At 37.5% G+C, this 17365-nt stretch overlaps 1 protein-coding gene across 1 annotated transcript; it reads right to left on the reverse strand.

The window, feature by feature from the left end:
- Positions 1-15004: 15004 nt before the first annotated feature.
- On the reverse strand, positions 15005-16245 carry LOC103992271 (uncharacterized). The gene has a single exon (XM_009411905.3). The coding sequence runs from the start codon at positions 16153-16155 to the stop codon at positions 15517-15519; it is 639 nt and encodes a 212-aa protein (XP_009410180.2). The 5' UTR covers positions 16156-16245; the 3' UTR covers positions 15005-15516.
- Positions 16246-17365: the final 1120 nt, after the last annotated feature.

Consider the following 17365-nt stretch of genomic DNA (forward strand, 5'->3'; position numbering starts at 1 on the left):
GTATTACAGTGTGTTTAATGGATGTTGCATGTGAACCAAACGGGACATGTATCCCAGTACCGTATCTTCAAAATTATGCATGTATGTATGTGTGTGCTTATATGCGGATATGTGAAACTTATTACACTTTTTGTGAAGAATACTTTTTCTCTGTAAGTAACTTTTTTGTTTTCTCTCACTACTTGATCGAGACCTAATAAATGAAAGTAAAAGCTTTTTCTATAAAAGGAAAGGAAAAAAAGAATCTTTAAATCATTCGTATTAGTAATAATCAAAATATCAAGATTATGTGATCGATCATCAAATTAGGCATAAGAAGAAAATTTTGATGGGATGAAAAGAAGAAACTTTTTATACGAACAAATACAAGTAAGGCGTACTACACAGTGAAATTAAATAAAAATTATAATCAAATAAGACATTAAGATTTACATGAAAAATCCCTCCAATATGAAAGATAAAAATCACGGAACAAACTAGAGAAAATCTATTATAAAAATAATGAATATACAAATATCAGAATCTCTTGTCTAAAATTCAAGCAACAATCACAAGAGAATAACTGGGATACAAGAATTATGTCATTGTGTATAACATTCAAAATCTCCTCAAGTGATCACAATAAGAATTCACTGTAAATCTGATCGAACCTGTGATGAGAACATTGTATGGATGATTAAGGACAGTCTCTGCGTTATCCTTATCTTCTTCTCTTGTTTTTCTATCTTTTTCTTCTCTTTTTCTAAATCACATTGTTGTAGTTTTTCGACCCTTTTCGTAGTGACTATTAACTCCCTTTTAGATCTAGGTTTAGGCTAAAAGAGAAAAAAAGTTAAGACTAAAATAGACTGTGAGTTATTAAAGCCCACTATGAGCTGAACCAATAGACTATAAACTCAACAAAATTGACATCGATAAAATGTCATAATGTTCTTCATAAAATATATGCAAAATTTTACGATCAGTGAGATAAGTCAATAAGTGTGGGTTTTCATTACAAAAATATATACTGATGCTTGGTTTTTCGGAGCACCTATAGAGTTGGTTTCTATCATGTTTTGAAATTTTAAGGTACGCTAACGAGGTTCTTCATTATTGTACAAGGTTTTAGATAGAGTCAGATCATCAACTATATTTCTTCTTGAATTGCAGATTGATTTGATAGCAATTATTTCATTGTAGCCACTATTCTCCTGCTCGATGCTATTATAAACTTGTGAGCATACAGCAGATTTGATAAGGTGTTAGTTTGGCAAGTCCTATAGTCCCACATCGGGAAAACTAGGCTTGTTATCTCCTATTGGAACTATAAATAAAGGCCTGGGCTTTGAAGTCAGATGCACCACAAGTGGCACTACAAGAAAAACCTAAGTGTTTACTTTGGGTTTAAGTCCATACTCAGTTCAATAGTTTGGGCTTATAGTTGAGTTTTTTCTTGTTTAGTATTTTCGGGTGTTTTATGGCCTAGGAACATCTTCCTAAGGCATTTGTAATTGTCCCTCTTTTGCAGTAGTAATTTGCTCCTCTTTCGTCCGTGGATGTAGGTCAAAGTCAATTGACTAAACCACGTATATCTGGTGTTCTTGTCTCGCTTTTATTCTTTCCGTTTTATTGTCTTGTTGGGTTACCAAAATTACCTTGTGGTAAATTTCCTGGGGCTAGCTCTAACAAACTGGTATCAGAGCCTGGTTTTGGGATCTTTTGGCAACGATGACAATAACAAAGATTGTTGTCGAGAAATTCGACAGAAATGTCAACTTCGGCTTGTGGCAACTCAAGATGGATATGTCAAAAGAAGAGCTTGCGGGTATGGATAAGAAGGCCCGATCAAGCATCATTCTAAATCTCTCTGACGAGGTTTTACGGGAGGTAGCTACAGAGACTACGGCTAAGAGCATGTTGGACAAGCTTAAAGCCTTGTACATGAAGAGGATAGTGGAGAATCGTCTCTACTTGAAACAGAGTCTGTATATGCTTTGGATGATTGAAGGTACATCTATACTCTCGCATCTTGATAAGTTTGATTCGGTTATGGATTTGGAGAATATAGATGCAAAAATTGATGATGAGGATAAGACTTTGTTACTCTTGTGTTATCTTCCCCAATCTTTTAAGCATTTCCGTGATACTTTGATTTATGGAAAAGAAACAGTTTTGTATCAAGAAATTAAATCTGCACTAAAATCTAAGGAGCAGATTGACAGGAATATCACTGGGGAAAGTAGAGAAAATTAGGCTGAGGGTCTGGTTGTTAGGGGGAGAATGGATAAAAGAGAATTTGACAGTAGTAGATCTAAATCTAGATCTAAATCCAGACATAGAAATTTGGAATGCAGATATTGTCATAAAATGGGGAACATTAAATTTGATTGCTTTAAATTGAAAAATAAATTAAAGCAAAAGGAAAATTTTGTTAAAAAAACTACTGAATCTATTGAAGTTAGTGTAGCAACTGATGAGATTGTTGGAAATTTTTTTTCTGCTATTGATGATAGGACGAGGTCTAAAAATGAATGGATTTTAGATTCAAGTTGTTCTTATCACATGTGTCCCAATAGGGATTTGTTTTCCACATATGAATCTTGTAATGATGGAATTGTTTTGATAAGCAATAATGCCGCATGTGATGTTGTTGGTAGAGGTACAATCCGAATTAAAATGCATGATGGTATTGTGAGGACGCTCACTAATGTTAGACATGTTCCTGATTTAAAAAAGAATCTCATCTCTTTAGGCACCCTAGAGGCCCTTGGGTGTAAATACACAGTTGAAGGTGGAGTTATGAAAGTTTCTAGAAGTGCCCTTATTGTTATGAAAGCTTGTAAGTCTGGTAGCTTGTATATTCTGCAAGGAACTACTGTCACAGGTTCGGTTGCAGTTTCGTCATCATCATTGTTTGATTCTGACATCACCAAATTATGGCATATGCGTTTGGGTTATATGAGCGAAAAAGGTTTGAGCATATTGAGCAAAAGGGGCCTACTTTGCGGACAGAGTACTGGGCCACTGGACTTTTGTGAACACTACATTTTTGGAAAGCAGAAAAGAGTTAGCTTCACTTCTCCGGCAGTTCACAAAACAAAAGGTACTCTTGACTATATTCATTCAGACCTTTGGGGTCCAGCTCATGTTCAATCTAAGGGTGGTGCCAGGTATATGTTGACTTTCATTGATGATTATTCCAGGAAAGTTTGAGTTTATTTTCTGAAGCATAAAAATGATGTTTTTCTAACATTTAAACAATGGAAGGCTTTGATTGAGAAGCAAACAGGTAAACAGATTAAGCGACTTCGAACAGATAATGACATGGAATTTTGTAAAGGTGATTTTGAAGAATTCTACAAAAATGAAGGAATCGTTCGGCATCGTACTGTTAGGATAACGCCTCAGCAAAATGGTGTGGCCGAACGTATAAACAAAACACTCTTGAAGAGAGTGAGGTGTATGATCTCAAATGCATGGTTGACAAAGGACTTTTGGGCAGAGGCGATTAATATGGCCTGTTACGTTGTCAACCGCGCTCCTTCTACAGCACTTAACTTTAAAACTCCGGAGGAAGTTTGGTCAGGTACTCCTGCTGATTATTCTGATTTAAAAATTTTTGGGTGTCTAGCATACATGCATGTAAATGAAGGAAAATTAAAGCCTCGAGCTAAAAAATGTATTTTCCTTGGGTATGCTTCTGGGGTGAAAGGATACTGATTATGGTGTTTTGATCCCAAATCCCCAAAATTTATAATCAGTAGAGATGTAACTTTTGATGAATTATCTATGTTATCTTCCAAAGAGGATTCTATTAGTTGTACAAATGATAGTGCGCAGAAGTAGGTGGAGCTTGAGATTAGTAGTTCAAATTCTTTTAAGTTGAACTCTTCTACTCAAAGAATGCCAGTATGTGGTCCCGAGTCTACTAACGCAGATGATCCAGAGGAAGAGCAATATTCCATAGCCAAGGATAGACCACGGAGAGAAATTCGACTACCACAAAGATATGCAAATTTGGTTGCATATGTTTTGTCTGTTGCAGAAGAGACAAGTGAAGTTGATGAGCCTACTTCCTACTCAGATGTAGTTTCTTATGATAATTTCGCTAAGTGGTTGATTGCAATGAATGAAGAAATTGAGTCTCTCCATCGGAATAGAACTTGGGATCTTGTGAAGCCGCCTTCGGGTAAGAAAATTGTTGGATGCAAACGGGATACCATTGCTGAAGGGAAAATCCTTGTTCAGAAAATTCATACGAAGGACAATCCAACTGATATGCTTACGAAGCCTCTTCCAGTTTACAAGTTCAAGCAATGCTTGGACTTGGTTGGTGTTAATTGTTGGTGATTGCCCGTTGGGGCTTTTATGAAGAAGGTGGAGCAAGTTTTGTTGGGACATGCCAAGGTAGAGATTTATTAATTTGGCAAGTCCCATAGTCCCACATCGGGAAAACCAGGCTTGTTATCTCCTATTGGAACTATAAATAAGGGCTTGAGCTTTGAAGTCAGATGCACCACAAGTGGCACCACAAGAAAAACCTAAGTGTTTACTTTGGGTTTAAGTCCATAATCAGTTCAATAGTTTGGGCTTATAGTTGAGGTTTTTCTTGTTTAGTATTTTCGGATGTTTTATGGCCTAGGAACATCTTCATAAGGCATTTGTAATTATCCATCTTTTGCAGTAGTAATTTGCTCCTCTTTCGTCCGTGGATATAGGTCAAAGTCAATTGACCAAACCACGTATATCTGGTATTCTTATCTCGCTTTTATTCTTTTCGTTTTATTATCTTGTTGGGTTGCCAAAATTACCTTATGATAAATTTTCTGGGACTAGCTCTAACATAAGGTACGATGCAAAGTCCACACCTAGAGAAAGCTCCACAAAAGAAGTTGCTGGCATCGTTGGTAACATTGCAACCTGCACCTATCACTTGCATCTCTAACCAAAAACCTCGTACCACCCTTCCCCTTTAATCATGAGGGTCGTCGTCGTCGTTGAGCTTTCTACCAACCCATAATAGGTCTTTCTTTCTACAGTCATAACAGAAACCCTTCTGAGCTCATCTTATCAATACAGTCAAAATGCGATGATTAATTTCTATATAATAGAAACCCCACTGGACTATATAATTGTTTGGAAGTTTGCACTTGAAACGAAATATTAATTGGGTTTAGATGGTTTATGCTAAATATAATAGAGTTATTAACTCCCATCCAATTAACTGAGTAAATCCGCCTCTAAAATGTTCTAAAGCCTTATGAAATAATTGGAAATAGTAAGTCTATGGGAGTGTTTTCTACCAATTAATTGTTTGATATACCTTTTACTTGAAGCCTACATTTCTTAATATTAACACTTATTCTTAGCGTTACCTTAGTTCAAAGTTAATTCAAATTGGTACTTGGAATAAAAATAAAATCATTGATATTTATGGTGCTATTATGTATGAGCAAATATCTAAGATTGGTATTCCTAAAATACCCTATAATGATTAAGTGGATTTGGAAACTTGACATTAATAAATGATCGACACTAGACCAACATATTATTTTTCTTAGAGACCAGTATGCCTTAACCACTTCTGTGTGCTTTGATTAGAATAATTTGTAGAAAATTCTAATTTTATCTCGAGTGCATTTATTTGGTTGGAAACTGTTCTTGAGACACCTCCCTACTACATGGAGACTGAATAGACTTGGGATTGTCCAACCACATGAATGTTTCTTGTGTGATTTTGTATGGGATTCCCAAGATCATCTACTCAAAAACTATATGTTTGCTGATAACGTGTGGGTTATTTATGAACAAATACTACATTTGAAATTTATATATAAAGATCAACGGTATACTTGTCAATAGCTAAGAGAGGGAGATAATCTAACTAGCAAGATATTATGATCCTTAGAGCCTTAGTCATGTATTTTTTTGGTTTATTTGGAAGGCTTATGATGGTTTTTTTTTTTAAATCCTCCTATGAATATAATATAAGGGTATCATTTGGTTTTTAAGTAATGGTACCTATTTATAGGTAGAGGAGATTTATTTAAGGAATTATCAAATTGTAGTAAGATGAATTCAACCTAGTGATGGTTAGATTAAATTTATACTGATGGATCATTTGTACATGAAACTAAAGAAGGGGGAGTTGGATTTCTTCTTAGGAATGCTCAAGCTACTTATTTGCTTAAAGGGTACAACTTTGTAGAGGATGAAGAATGCTGCTACATTGAACTGAAGGATGAAGAATATTCAACTGAAGAGGGCATCCAATGTGTGTTATTGAAATGAATCACTAAACTAATAATTGAGACAGATGATGCACTAGTGGTTGATATTTTAGAGAGAAAAACCAAACCTCCATGGAAGCTGATCAACATCACTAGGGATGTTTTGCACTTAATACAAAATTTATTTGAATATTCAATTATACATGAATTTAGAGAAGAAAATAAGTATGCCGACTAGTTAGCTAATTTTGCTAGATCTAATAAAGTTATTGGTCTTTAGAAGTCAGCAGTCACTAAATGACCTATGCTCTCTTTCAACTAGGATATTGATTGAAATAAAATTTTAAGCTAATAGAAGTTTTTTTTTCTTTTTTGAAAAAAAAAAAAGCAATGTCACTGAGGTGATGGAAGCCGAATGGTGCTTGTTTTATTTCTCCATATGAATTGTTGAGTTAAACATTATTTTTTTCTAGGTGTCGTACAATAAAAATTCTATTAAGTATTTTGCCTACGTAATTATTGCTAACATAGAGTGAAAACTTGATCAACTTGAAGGTACTATATTAAGGACATAAAAAAATAATTGAGGGCAACAACTTCATATGCCTTCAAACACGTTTAATGTTTGATTGATTGAATGAAAAAAGTAGGATTGATACTTCTCTTTTAACCACTGACGTTAAGTATGGGTCCTCATTTTCTTTATGTTTGATTGTAAGTATAGGGAGGAGAGGTCATTTCACGCCACTCCAACACCTCTACATTGTCAAAGAGGCTCGGATAACATTAATATCTCTATACTGATAGAGTGAATCATGACATTATTCAAAACTACATGGGGATGCATCGCCTGTTAAAAAGAGATCTTGGTTTCCTCAATCCTAAATTTAGTGTAATAATAGACAAAATAATATATATATATATATATTATCATTAGGCTGGACTAGATTTAAATACCCTGTTGAAATTAAGGATTTTTGATCGATTTCTTTGTGTAATATCAACTAAAGTTATCATATTAGCTAAAGTTTTGGCTAATAGGCTTACGGGACCTCTCTACTCCCTCATTTCTAATGAACAATCAACTTTTCTTTCTAATAAATATATTCATGATAATATTTTGGTTTCTTAAGAGTCTTTCACTCTCTCTATATTTCTAAAGGCAAGAAGAATTCTTATATTCATATTAAGATTGACTTAGAGAAGGCTCATGATAGGTTATCCCGCAATATGATTCTTCAAATGTTGCATTTGGTCAAATTTTCTCCTAGTTTAATCACCAATGAAACCTTGTATTTCTTCCCCTTAACTTTGCATGCTTGCTTAATGGTAGTTCATTACTTCTTTCTAAGGTTAAAGAGATAACTACTAAGGGAACATTACTCCTTTCTATTTTATTTTATTTTATTTTTTAAAAAATTATCATTTGATATATGCAGTTTGTGTGTTATAATATGTTGATTAATCAACATGTTAGTGTGTCTAAGTCTAGTGCTTGTAAGGGTTTAAGAAAGGATGTTCGCAATTTGTTTAATATTAACGAGGACAACTTCACTTTTAGTTACTTGGCACTCTCATTGCTTCTGGATGGATTCCGATCTCATCCATGAACACCCAAACTCAAATCTTTGGCATGGTTCCCTATTATCCCAAGCTAGAAGTATTGTCTTCTTTTCATGTTGTGCTTCTTCGTTCTTCAAGTACGACTTAAATGCCTAATACTATTCTTAGTAGCATTGTTAGGTCCATCAGAAATTTTTTTTTGCTAATAGTGGTGATTTTAGGGGTCTACATTTGCTTTCATGCAACACTGTTACTCTCCCTAAGTGTCTTGGGGGTCTCAGGGTTAAGAATTTATACAGTATAAAATTTGCTCTACAAACTTAAATGCTTACTCTTTACATTTCTAATGTCGATGTCATTTGGGATAATGTCGCCAAGGTTAAATATGAGCTTATTTCTTCTAAACAAAGCTAGAGTTGACATTTATTTCTTCTTGCTCTTGAACATTTGAGAGATAGTTTTCTAAATTTATAGGCAACGGTACTACTATTAATGTTTCAAAGGATACTTGGATTTTGGATATTCTAATTGCTTTGAAGCCCACATTTTGTAATGTACAAGTTTTGGATGCTTCTCTTGTGGTTTCTGATCTTCTTGTAAATTGACAATGAAATATTGATTTATTAGATTCTTTATTTGGCCCTATTTATATGCCCAGATTTGTGATATGAAAATTTCTCTGCAGTCACATGATGATTTTTCGTTTTGGAATCCTCATAATATTTCTTGTTGTTGAATCCTGTTTTTTCTATTATTTCGTTGTTGAATCCATCAGTCATTGTTTTCTTAATCTCCCTTCTCTGTTTCTTTGTGGCATCTTTTTGAATCCAAATTTGAGATAAAAAAATTTTCTTCTTTGTAGACTGGGTGAAATGATAAAATGGGTTTTGATTGTTATTGGCCTTTGGTGGATCCAACATGCAATGAATGATATTATTTTTAATCAACTTGTCTCCTCTCCCAGTAATGATTTTACGCAGAACAGCCTAGCTACTGACAACGACAAATTATCTTATTATAATCTACATGAAAGAAGAGCCATTGTGAGATGCAAGATCTTCTCAGACAACATATGACACTGCAGTTTGTATTACCATAAAGCTTTCCCAACATTGATACAAAAGAAAACAGATATAATGCATACAGATCAATGCAAGTAAACGATGACCAATGATTCAACACAGGCAATATTCATCATCGTCCAACTACACAATTCGACACCTTAGTTATAATAACGTTTACACCACATATTCACCCGTTCTATCTCCCTTTATATACACACTAACCAACAGAAGACAAAGCTAGCATTTTATTAGTAAGGAGAGTCCTAATTGAATTTCATTAAATGAGACATTCATGTAAAATCTATCTAGCCGACCCCTATTAAAGAGATGAAAAGATCGACTAAGGTTAAGTTTAGTTTGGAGGTTACTTCTTAGAGAAGCATTACGAGTTGGTTAGAAGTAGGAGTCTTGAATATGAGTCATATTAGGAGTTGATTAGAAGTAGGAATCTTAAGTATGAGTTATGAGTTGAGGTTTAGAAGCCCTATAAATTGTCATGTATTCATCCTCATTTCTCAATGAATAGATGAATCATTTTAGCAGCATTTGAGCAGCAACTTGGAGGAAGGAACCCTTATAGAGTTCTAAGGAGGTCGATCCCCTAAAAAGATCATCCTTAAGCTTAGAATCTGTAAGGGTTCTAACACTTAGTATCAGAACAATGTTCTTAGCGTCTCGTTGCCCTTCCACAACTATCCATCAGCCCTCCACAGTCACCCAAAGCAATTCTCACATTTGCTTAAAAGATTGTCACCGAATTCCACCGTCATCTCCACCATCGCGAATCATCCTTTGATCTCCTCGTGAATTGCAACAAGTTCTGGTTTCCTACCTTACTACTGCTATAATTTAGTTATCCTTATTCAGAAATCCAAAAAAAAAAATTGTTCCTATATTGCTGCATAAACTTTTCGTCGTAAAGTTTTCATCTCTACGATGAAAGATGTACTTGCAGAATTCCAACCGCATAGCACAGTTTGTTTGATCTTGCTACTACATTTTTTCTATCCAAATCTCTACGAAATTTTTATGACAACTTTGACACTTCCTAACAGCAGATTTCCCTTTGGTTTTATCAAAAAAATTTTAATATAAATCACTAATCTTTTACGTCCAAACTGCTACACGTTAGACGTAAAAATCTATTGCAGTACCTTTCCCTGATCCTCAATTTTTCTAAACCTTCCACCATCACATGTCATTAACCCATCAACAGAAAAAAGACAGGGACATCTGTGATCTACAAGCATATGCTATGGCTTCACAAGATCCAATTGATGCCAAATTTGAAGCATTGGAATCACGGATTGAATCGCTACTTGAATCGCGCTTGGAGGACAAATTGCGTGCTTTGTTTGCAGAATTCAGAATTGGACAACCATAGAGTCCAACCAAATTTCAATGAGGAGAGAGTTCAGAGAGGCCTCCAGAGAAGGAGAGACAGCTCTCGGACATGATTAGGCTGCGCATGAGGGTGGAACATTACTTCTGCGCGCGTCGAACATTACTTTCGGTACTACCGAACATCAAATGATGCTATGGTGGAAATTACTATCATCCACCTTGAAGGAGATGTTATTCAATAGTACAATTGGCTGGAATACAATCATGGGGCTCCGACGTTGAATTAATTTAAGAACGCACTATTAAATCATTTCGGACCTCCGGAGTATGAAAATGTCAATTGCCAACTCGCAAAGATTCGACAAACCTCTACAATTCAAGAGTACCAAACTAGGTTTGAGAAGCTATCCTACCTCGCTCATGATTGGACTGACCGTCAATTGTTAGGAACATTCATCGAAGGACTTAAGTCAGAGATAAAAAAGGGAGGTTAAGGCGCGACAGCCCCGTACCGTAACAACTGTGATTTCTTTCGTCCAAATACAAGAAGAACGACTCAACCAAGATGCTAGGAGGAAGAGAACCTCTCCTAGGCCCGTGGCATATAAACCGCCTTCTGCTCACAACTATCCTTTGTTGCCAAAAAAATTGACAAGAGAAGAACTACGTGACCGATCAGCAAAGAGTCTTTGTTGGCATTGCGACGAGCCATGGAACCGTGATCATCGCTACAAAAGGGGCCACCTCCTACTAATTGAACTTTTTAAAGACATGGAGGAGGTCCATGAGCATGAGGAAGAGGTCGCGGATGAAGAACAGCAGTCGATTGATATTGCGATGCATGCCCTTGCTGGTTACGCGAACCTGCAAACGATGAAAGTGAGAGGACTTCTAAAGCAATAGCCTATCACTATTCTTATTGACATCAGGAGCACTAATAATTTTATGAACAGCAAGATTGTTATCTGGATGGCCTTACTATTAATAATTACAGTAGGTTTGACGTTAAGGTCGCAGATGGACAAATTTTAAAGTGTGATCGTATATGCTCGTGGGTAAAACTATTGCTGTAGGACCAAGAGATAATTGCATATTTTTTCCTCCTCCCTCTTGATGATGATAAGACCGTGCTCGACATCAAATGCTGACGACATTATATGATGTTTCCTGAAATTTTGTGAAACTAATTATGATATTTTACAGTAAGGGGAAACATATGATATTGCACGGGAAACATGGGGGTGACGTAAGGACGATTTGCACACAACGAATGGAGAAAGTTTTGCACAAAGCATGCAACGGCTTTTTGGTACAACTTGAGCAGCAAACTAAGGGAGAGCCAACAGAATTTGAAGATCCAAACCTACTTCCTTTGCTTGCTAAATTTTCAAATATATTTGACGAATCGTGCAACCTACCTCCTATCCGTCGGCATGATCATTGTATACCGATTCTTCTGAACAAACCTCCAGCAAATACTTGGCCATATCGGTATCCACATCTCCAAAAGGATGAAATAGAAAGGTTTATAAAAGAGATAATCGAAACAAGAGTTATTCGGCCAGGTTGCAGCCCCTACTTTTTACCGATGCTCCTCATATGAAAGAAGGACGGAACATAACGAATGTGTGTTGATTACCGAGCTCTCAATGGCATAATCGTCAAGGACAAATATCCTATTCCAATAGTAGATGAATTGCTTTATGAATTAAAGGGAGCATGAGTCTTCACAAAGTTGGACCTTCGATCCAGGTATCATCAAATACGAGTATACGAAGAAGATATACCGAAAATCGCATTTTCGAACACACAACGACCACTACGAATTTTTGGTAATGCCCTTTGGTCTCACTAATGCTCCATCCAACTTCGAGAGCCTTATGAATGATATTTTCTAGAAATATCTTCATAAGTTTGTGCTGGTTTTCTTCGACGATATCCTTGTTTACAACCTTTCTCTTGAAAGTCATTTTCAGCACTTATGACTTTTTTTGACGATTTTGCGAGAACATGTTCTTTTTGTCAAAAAATCGAAGTGCAGCTTTCTTCAACAGAATGTGAAATATCTTGGGCATATTATATTAGAGGAAGGTGTGACGATGGACCCCTCCAAAATTGAAATAATGCAGAACTGGCCGACCCCGAGAAACATAAAATCGCTACACGGCTTTCTCGGTTTAACAAGCTACTACCGTAAGTTCGTGAAAAACTATGGAAAGATTAGTGCACCCCTTACTTCCTTGCTGAAAAAATATGCTTTCCAATGGTCGAACAAAGCCACCATCGCCTTCGATGAACTTAAAGCCGCAATGATGACAACGCCTATACTTGCACTACTTGACTTCGGCAAGACTTTTGTTATTGAAGTCAATGCCTCCGAAGTCGGAATTAGTGTTGTACTAATGCAAGATGGCCGCCCCCTCGATTATACTAGTAAGGCATTATATCCTTCCCATCTCAAGATGACTATTTACGATAAAGAGATACTCGCAATTATGCATACGGTGGCCAAATTGAGACCGTACTTAATCGGGCGACGTTTTTAAATCAAGAACAACCATAAAAGCCTAAAATATTTCTTAGAGTAGAAGATATCTCCCCCCGAGCAGCAAAAATGGGTAACAAAGCTTATTGGATATGATTATGAAATAACTTAAAAAAAGGGGAAAGAGAATGTTATTGTAGATGTGCTTTCACGGCTACCCGAGTAAGCTGAATTTTCGATTGTTTCACTTCCAACCGACGACTTCCTTGAGGATATTAAGAGGAAATGGTAGGAAGATCCGAAAACCAGTAAGATCATAAAAAAATAGAGGAAACACGAAGCTCGGTGGCTCATTATAGTTGAAATTCAAAAGAATTACGCTATAAGGGATGCCTTGTGCTTGTGCCAAATTCTACTTGCATAATGACCATCCTTCAAGAGACGCATTCCACACCTGCAGCCGGGCACTCCAGGTTCCTTAGAACCTATAAGAGAATTAAGCAAATTTTTTATTGGATAGAGATGAAAAATATTATTGCTAAATTTGTGGCATAATGTGATGTATGTCAACGACATAAAGGCGAGATACTAGCAAGTCCTAGAAGGCTGCAACCTCTACCAGTCCTGAACTCAATATAGACTGATATATCAATGGACTTCATCGAAGGGCTTCCTCATCACAAGAAAAAGGTACAATTCTTGTCGTGGTTGATCGCCTTACAAAGTATGCTCACTTTTGCGTTGTTCGTAATCTCTACACTACTTCTAGTATTGCTCGAATATTTATAGAGAATATTATAAAATTACATGGGATACCGATATCTATTGTAAGTGATCGTGATTGGGTCTTCACGAGCAGATTTTGGACAGAGTTATTCTAAATGCATAACACTAAATTGAAAATGAGTACGATGTATCACCCACAAACCGACGACCAGACTGAAGTGGTGAACATGTGCTTGGAGACATACCTCAGATGCTTCACTAGTGACCGGCCAAAAGAGTGGACAAAGTGACTTTCCTGGGCTGAGTGGTGGTATAATACAACTTATCATTCATCCACAAAATATACTCCCTATGAGGCTACATATGACCGACCTCCCACTATGATCCCAAAATATGTGTTGGGCACCTCTAAAGTAAAACAAGTAGATAGAGAACTACAAGACAGAGACAAAATGCAGAAGTTGCTAAAAGATAATCTCACTGTAGCTCAAGTAAGGATAAAACAGTAATATAACCAACACAAAGGCGAAAGAAAATTTTCAGTAGGAGATTGGGTCTTCCTACGGCTCCAGCCATACAAGCAAACATCAATCTAGACCAGAGAACATCTATGAAGCTTTCACCTCGGTTCTATGAACCCTACCAAATTTTGGAGCGCATCGAAGCTATAGTATATAGATTGGACTTACCCGCCAACTCCCGAATCTATCCAATCTTCCATGTGTCGTGTTTAAAACTCAAGTTGGGACAAAACGAGACAGTCCAAAGTCATCTACCAAATATGACTACCCAAGGAGAACTCTAAACCCAACCGAGTATTATTATTGATCGATGGATCGTGACTCGACGATGACGACCCACTACTAAAATACTAATACAATGAGCGAACCTACCAATAGAATATGCTACTTGGAAGAACTATGATGACTTGAAGATTAAATTCTTAGAATTTATGAAACGTCAGCCTCGAGGACAAGGTTGATTTAAAGAGGATAGGTCTATTAAAACTCTAACTAAGAGAGTCCTAATTGATTTTTATTAAAAGGGATATTTATGTAAAACCAACATAGTCGACTCTTATTAAAGAGGTGAAGAGACCAACTAAGGTTAGGTTTAGTTTAAAAATTATTTTTTAAAAAAATATTAGGAATTGATTAGAAGTATAAATCTTCAGAGTTTTAGAAGTAGGAGTCTTGAATAGAAACTCTATTAAGAGTTATGTCTTGTGTAAAAATCCTATTAAGAGTTGAAATTTAAAAATCCTATAAATAATCATGTATTCATCGTTGACAAATTTTTTCAATCCTTTTATCAATCTTTTGAGCAGCAACTTGAAGAAGAAAAAAAAAAAAAAAAAAAAAAAAAAAAAAAAAAAAACCCTATAGATTTCTAAGAAAATCGATCCCATACAAGATCAACCTCAAGAATCGGTAAGGGTACTAACATATAATTACGGCATAAAATTTCTCTTTCATGTTGACCAAATCATTCCAGCTCAAGCTAGCTTACTAGCTACTAATACAAGCTGGACGAACCACCGGCAAGAGAAGAAACAAATTTGAACACACTCTCCGGTCACAACAACATTAAGTGAATACACAAACGAAGGATAAAGAAAAAGAAATTATTATGATTTGCCCATAAGACCACTGCACTACATGTCAAAGCAAAGTGAACATAATCCGGACACAATTATAGAGCTATAATACAATAACTTCTAATTGACCAAACAGACACCATACCCGGATTAACCAAAGCATTGCCTACTTTCCTACCAACGAATCTACATCACGCTTACTCCTAACAAGGTATAGACATAGGTTACTGAACTATAAAGAGAGGAGAGAAATGTAATTAACTGTAGTATAATTACCATGGAAACTCCAAGTCCACATCTTCCTTTCGAAAAAATTGAGGAAGATGCTCGAATCGGAGAAGCCAATAGAAGACACAGCAATCCAAATTTGAACCCTCTAAACCACCCCTGCCACAGAATCCTTTCTTGTTCTTTGCCAAAGCTGAAAATTTTCCGACCAAGATCACTTTTTTCCGGTCAAACGCACTTTTTTGGCCACCAAAACTGCAATTTTCCATCCCTACGCCCACTTGCCGTCATGGCGAATTACCATGCCAGGCCGCGTGCTGGAAGGGCCTTCACGGCCTCGTCACCCTTGACCACAGCCTTCTTCAAGAAAAAATAAGGAATAGGAAGGGAACTGGGGGAGGGGGACGCTAAGAACGCCGGCCCCGCGTACGCTGACTCCAGAACGGCGAGCCCAACCTTTCTCGGGAGGATCTCCGGCTCCGGCCTCAGCTGATTCGCGGTTCCAAGGGCCGAATCATCACCCTCCAGACTCAGATCTGCGGCCACGGACGCTCTTGGCTTCAGTTCCTCGCCACGTTTCATGATCCGCACCTCTTCCATCACGAGGGCCCTCCGCTGGCAGGTCTCCCCGTCGGACTGGGCACCATCCTTCGGCGGAGACGGCGATCTTAAGCCGTCACGCGGTTGGTTGGCGGAGCAGCTGGGTTTAAACGCCTGCAAGGGCGGCAAGCGAGCAGGCGGCGGGGGGCCCTGCCGGCCGGCCTTTCTAGGTGGAGGAGGAGGAGGAGGAGGAGGATGGGCGGGACGCGAGGAGTGCGGCGGCGGTGGGGATTTCTTCCGGTGCGGCTTCGCCGGCGGCGGACGACGGAATCCGTAGGCATCGAGATGAAGGCGGTTTTTGAGGCAATCGTGTGATCGGAGCACCGCCATGGCCATTAGAGTAAGATAAACTACCACAAATATGTGAGAGAGAGAGAGAGAGAGAGAGGTAAAAGAGCTGTAGAACAAAGATGCAATGCGGAGTAGGCGATTAAGCTTGCGTTTATAGAGACCGCGGTTATGCGGACATTGGTCCCCGACCGACTTAACTCAAGTAGGGCATATCTGGAGCGTCCATCAGCCACGAACCGATATGATTCTCTCGTTTTATAAATCGTACGGTAGTAAAGCTTGTCGCATATAAATCCAAGTGAGCACCTTCGAATAGATCTCTCTAGAAATCTACTTGTGGACGGAATCATCGCCGCCATCACCAATCTTCCCTTCCCCTCGACTCTCCTTGAAATTACATCAAGCCCACGATTCTTTGCGTGCGGTTGTGATCCTTCTAAGGTTCTCGATCTCCGATCGCACCGACGTTAATGCTGTACGAGCCAAGGAGACGGCAAGGGTATTATTGTAGAATAATCAAACGAGAGGAGCAAATGTGACGGCACACGTATCGGCTTCCGTGGTCACGCGTGGTGTGCCGATTCGACCGACAGCTGCTGGGTCGGTGGCCTACCCCACGAGGACGGTGACGCTAAACCGCCTTCGTCTTCTGGGGCCCATCGAGGATTGACGGTGGGTCGGCTCGCGATGTGGATTTCAAATTTTTAATCATAATTATAATTTTGATAAAAGTGAAGATAATTGATAAAAAATAATTTCCAAGTTAGAAGTGATATTTATTTCAAACGTATATCAGTTTCGTAAAAGATTAGATAGGTAATACTTAGTTTTCTATGAGAGAAGTATTATTAAATCATGTTGAATAAGATCAATTAGAAAGTTTGATTACCATAAATCTAATCAATTATCAAGTTGTAAACTCAGTTTAATGATTCAATTATTATATTAGCTTGAACAACACACAATCATAGAACGATGCAAATGCTTTCCTTTGGCATTAAAAGATTGACCCCATGTCGAATTGAAGTCAACAAATCTTCGACCTTTTTAGGTTGGGAAGCGTGGCTCATTATTATTTCGAATTATCACAGGTGAGCCAGGCAAATGTGTAGACAGTGTATATGTTGTAGTTAGTACTAGTTATGAGATTAGAGGTGTTTTGTGCATAGGTTATTTGTTCTGAAAGAGTCACACACCTTCGATCTGCTAATAGATAAATGAGTGGCTTCACACAATCTATAAGTGAATATGCTTA

Source organism: Musa acuminata, chromosome BXJ3-7 (assembly GCF_036884655.1).
Source record: "Musa acuminata AAA Group cultivar baxijiao chromosome BXJ3-7, Cavendish_Baxijiao_AAA, whole genome shotgun sequence".
NCBI classification, from domain to species: Eukaryota; Viridiplantae; Streptophyta; class Magnoliopsida; order Zingiberales; family Musaceae; genus Musa; species Musa acuminata.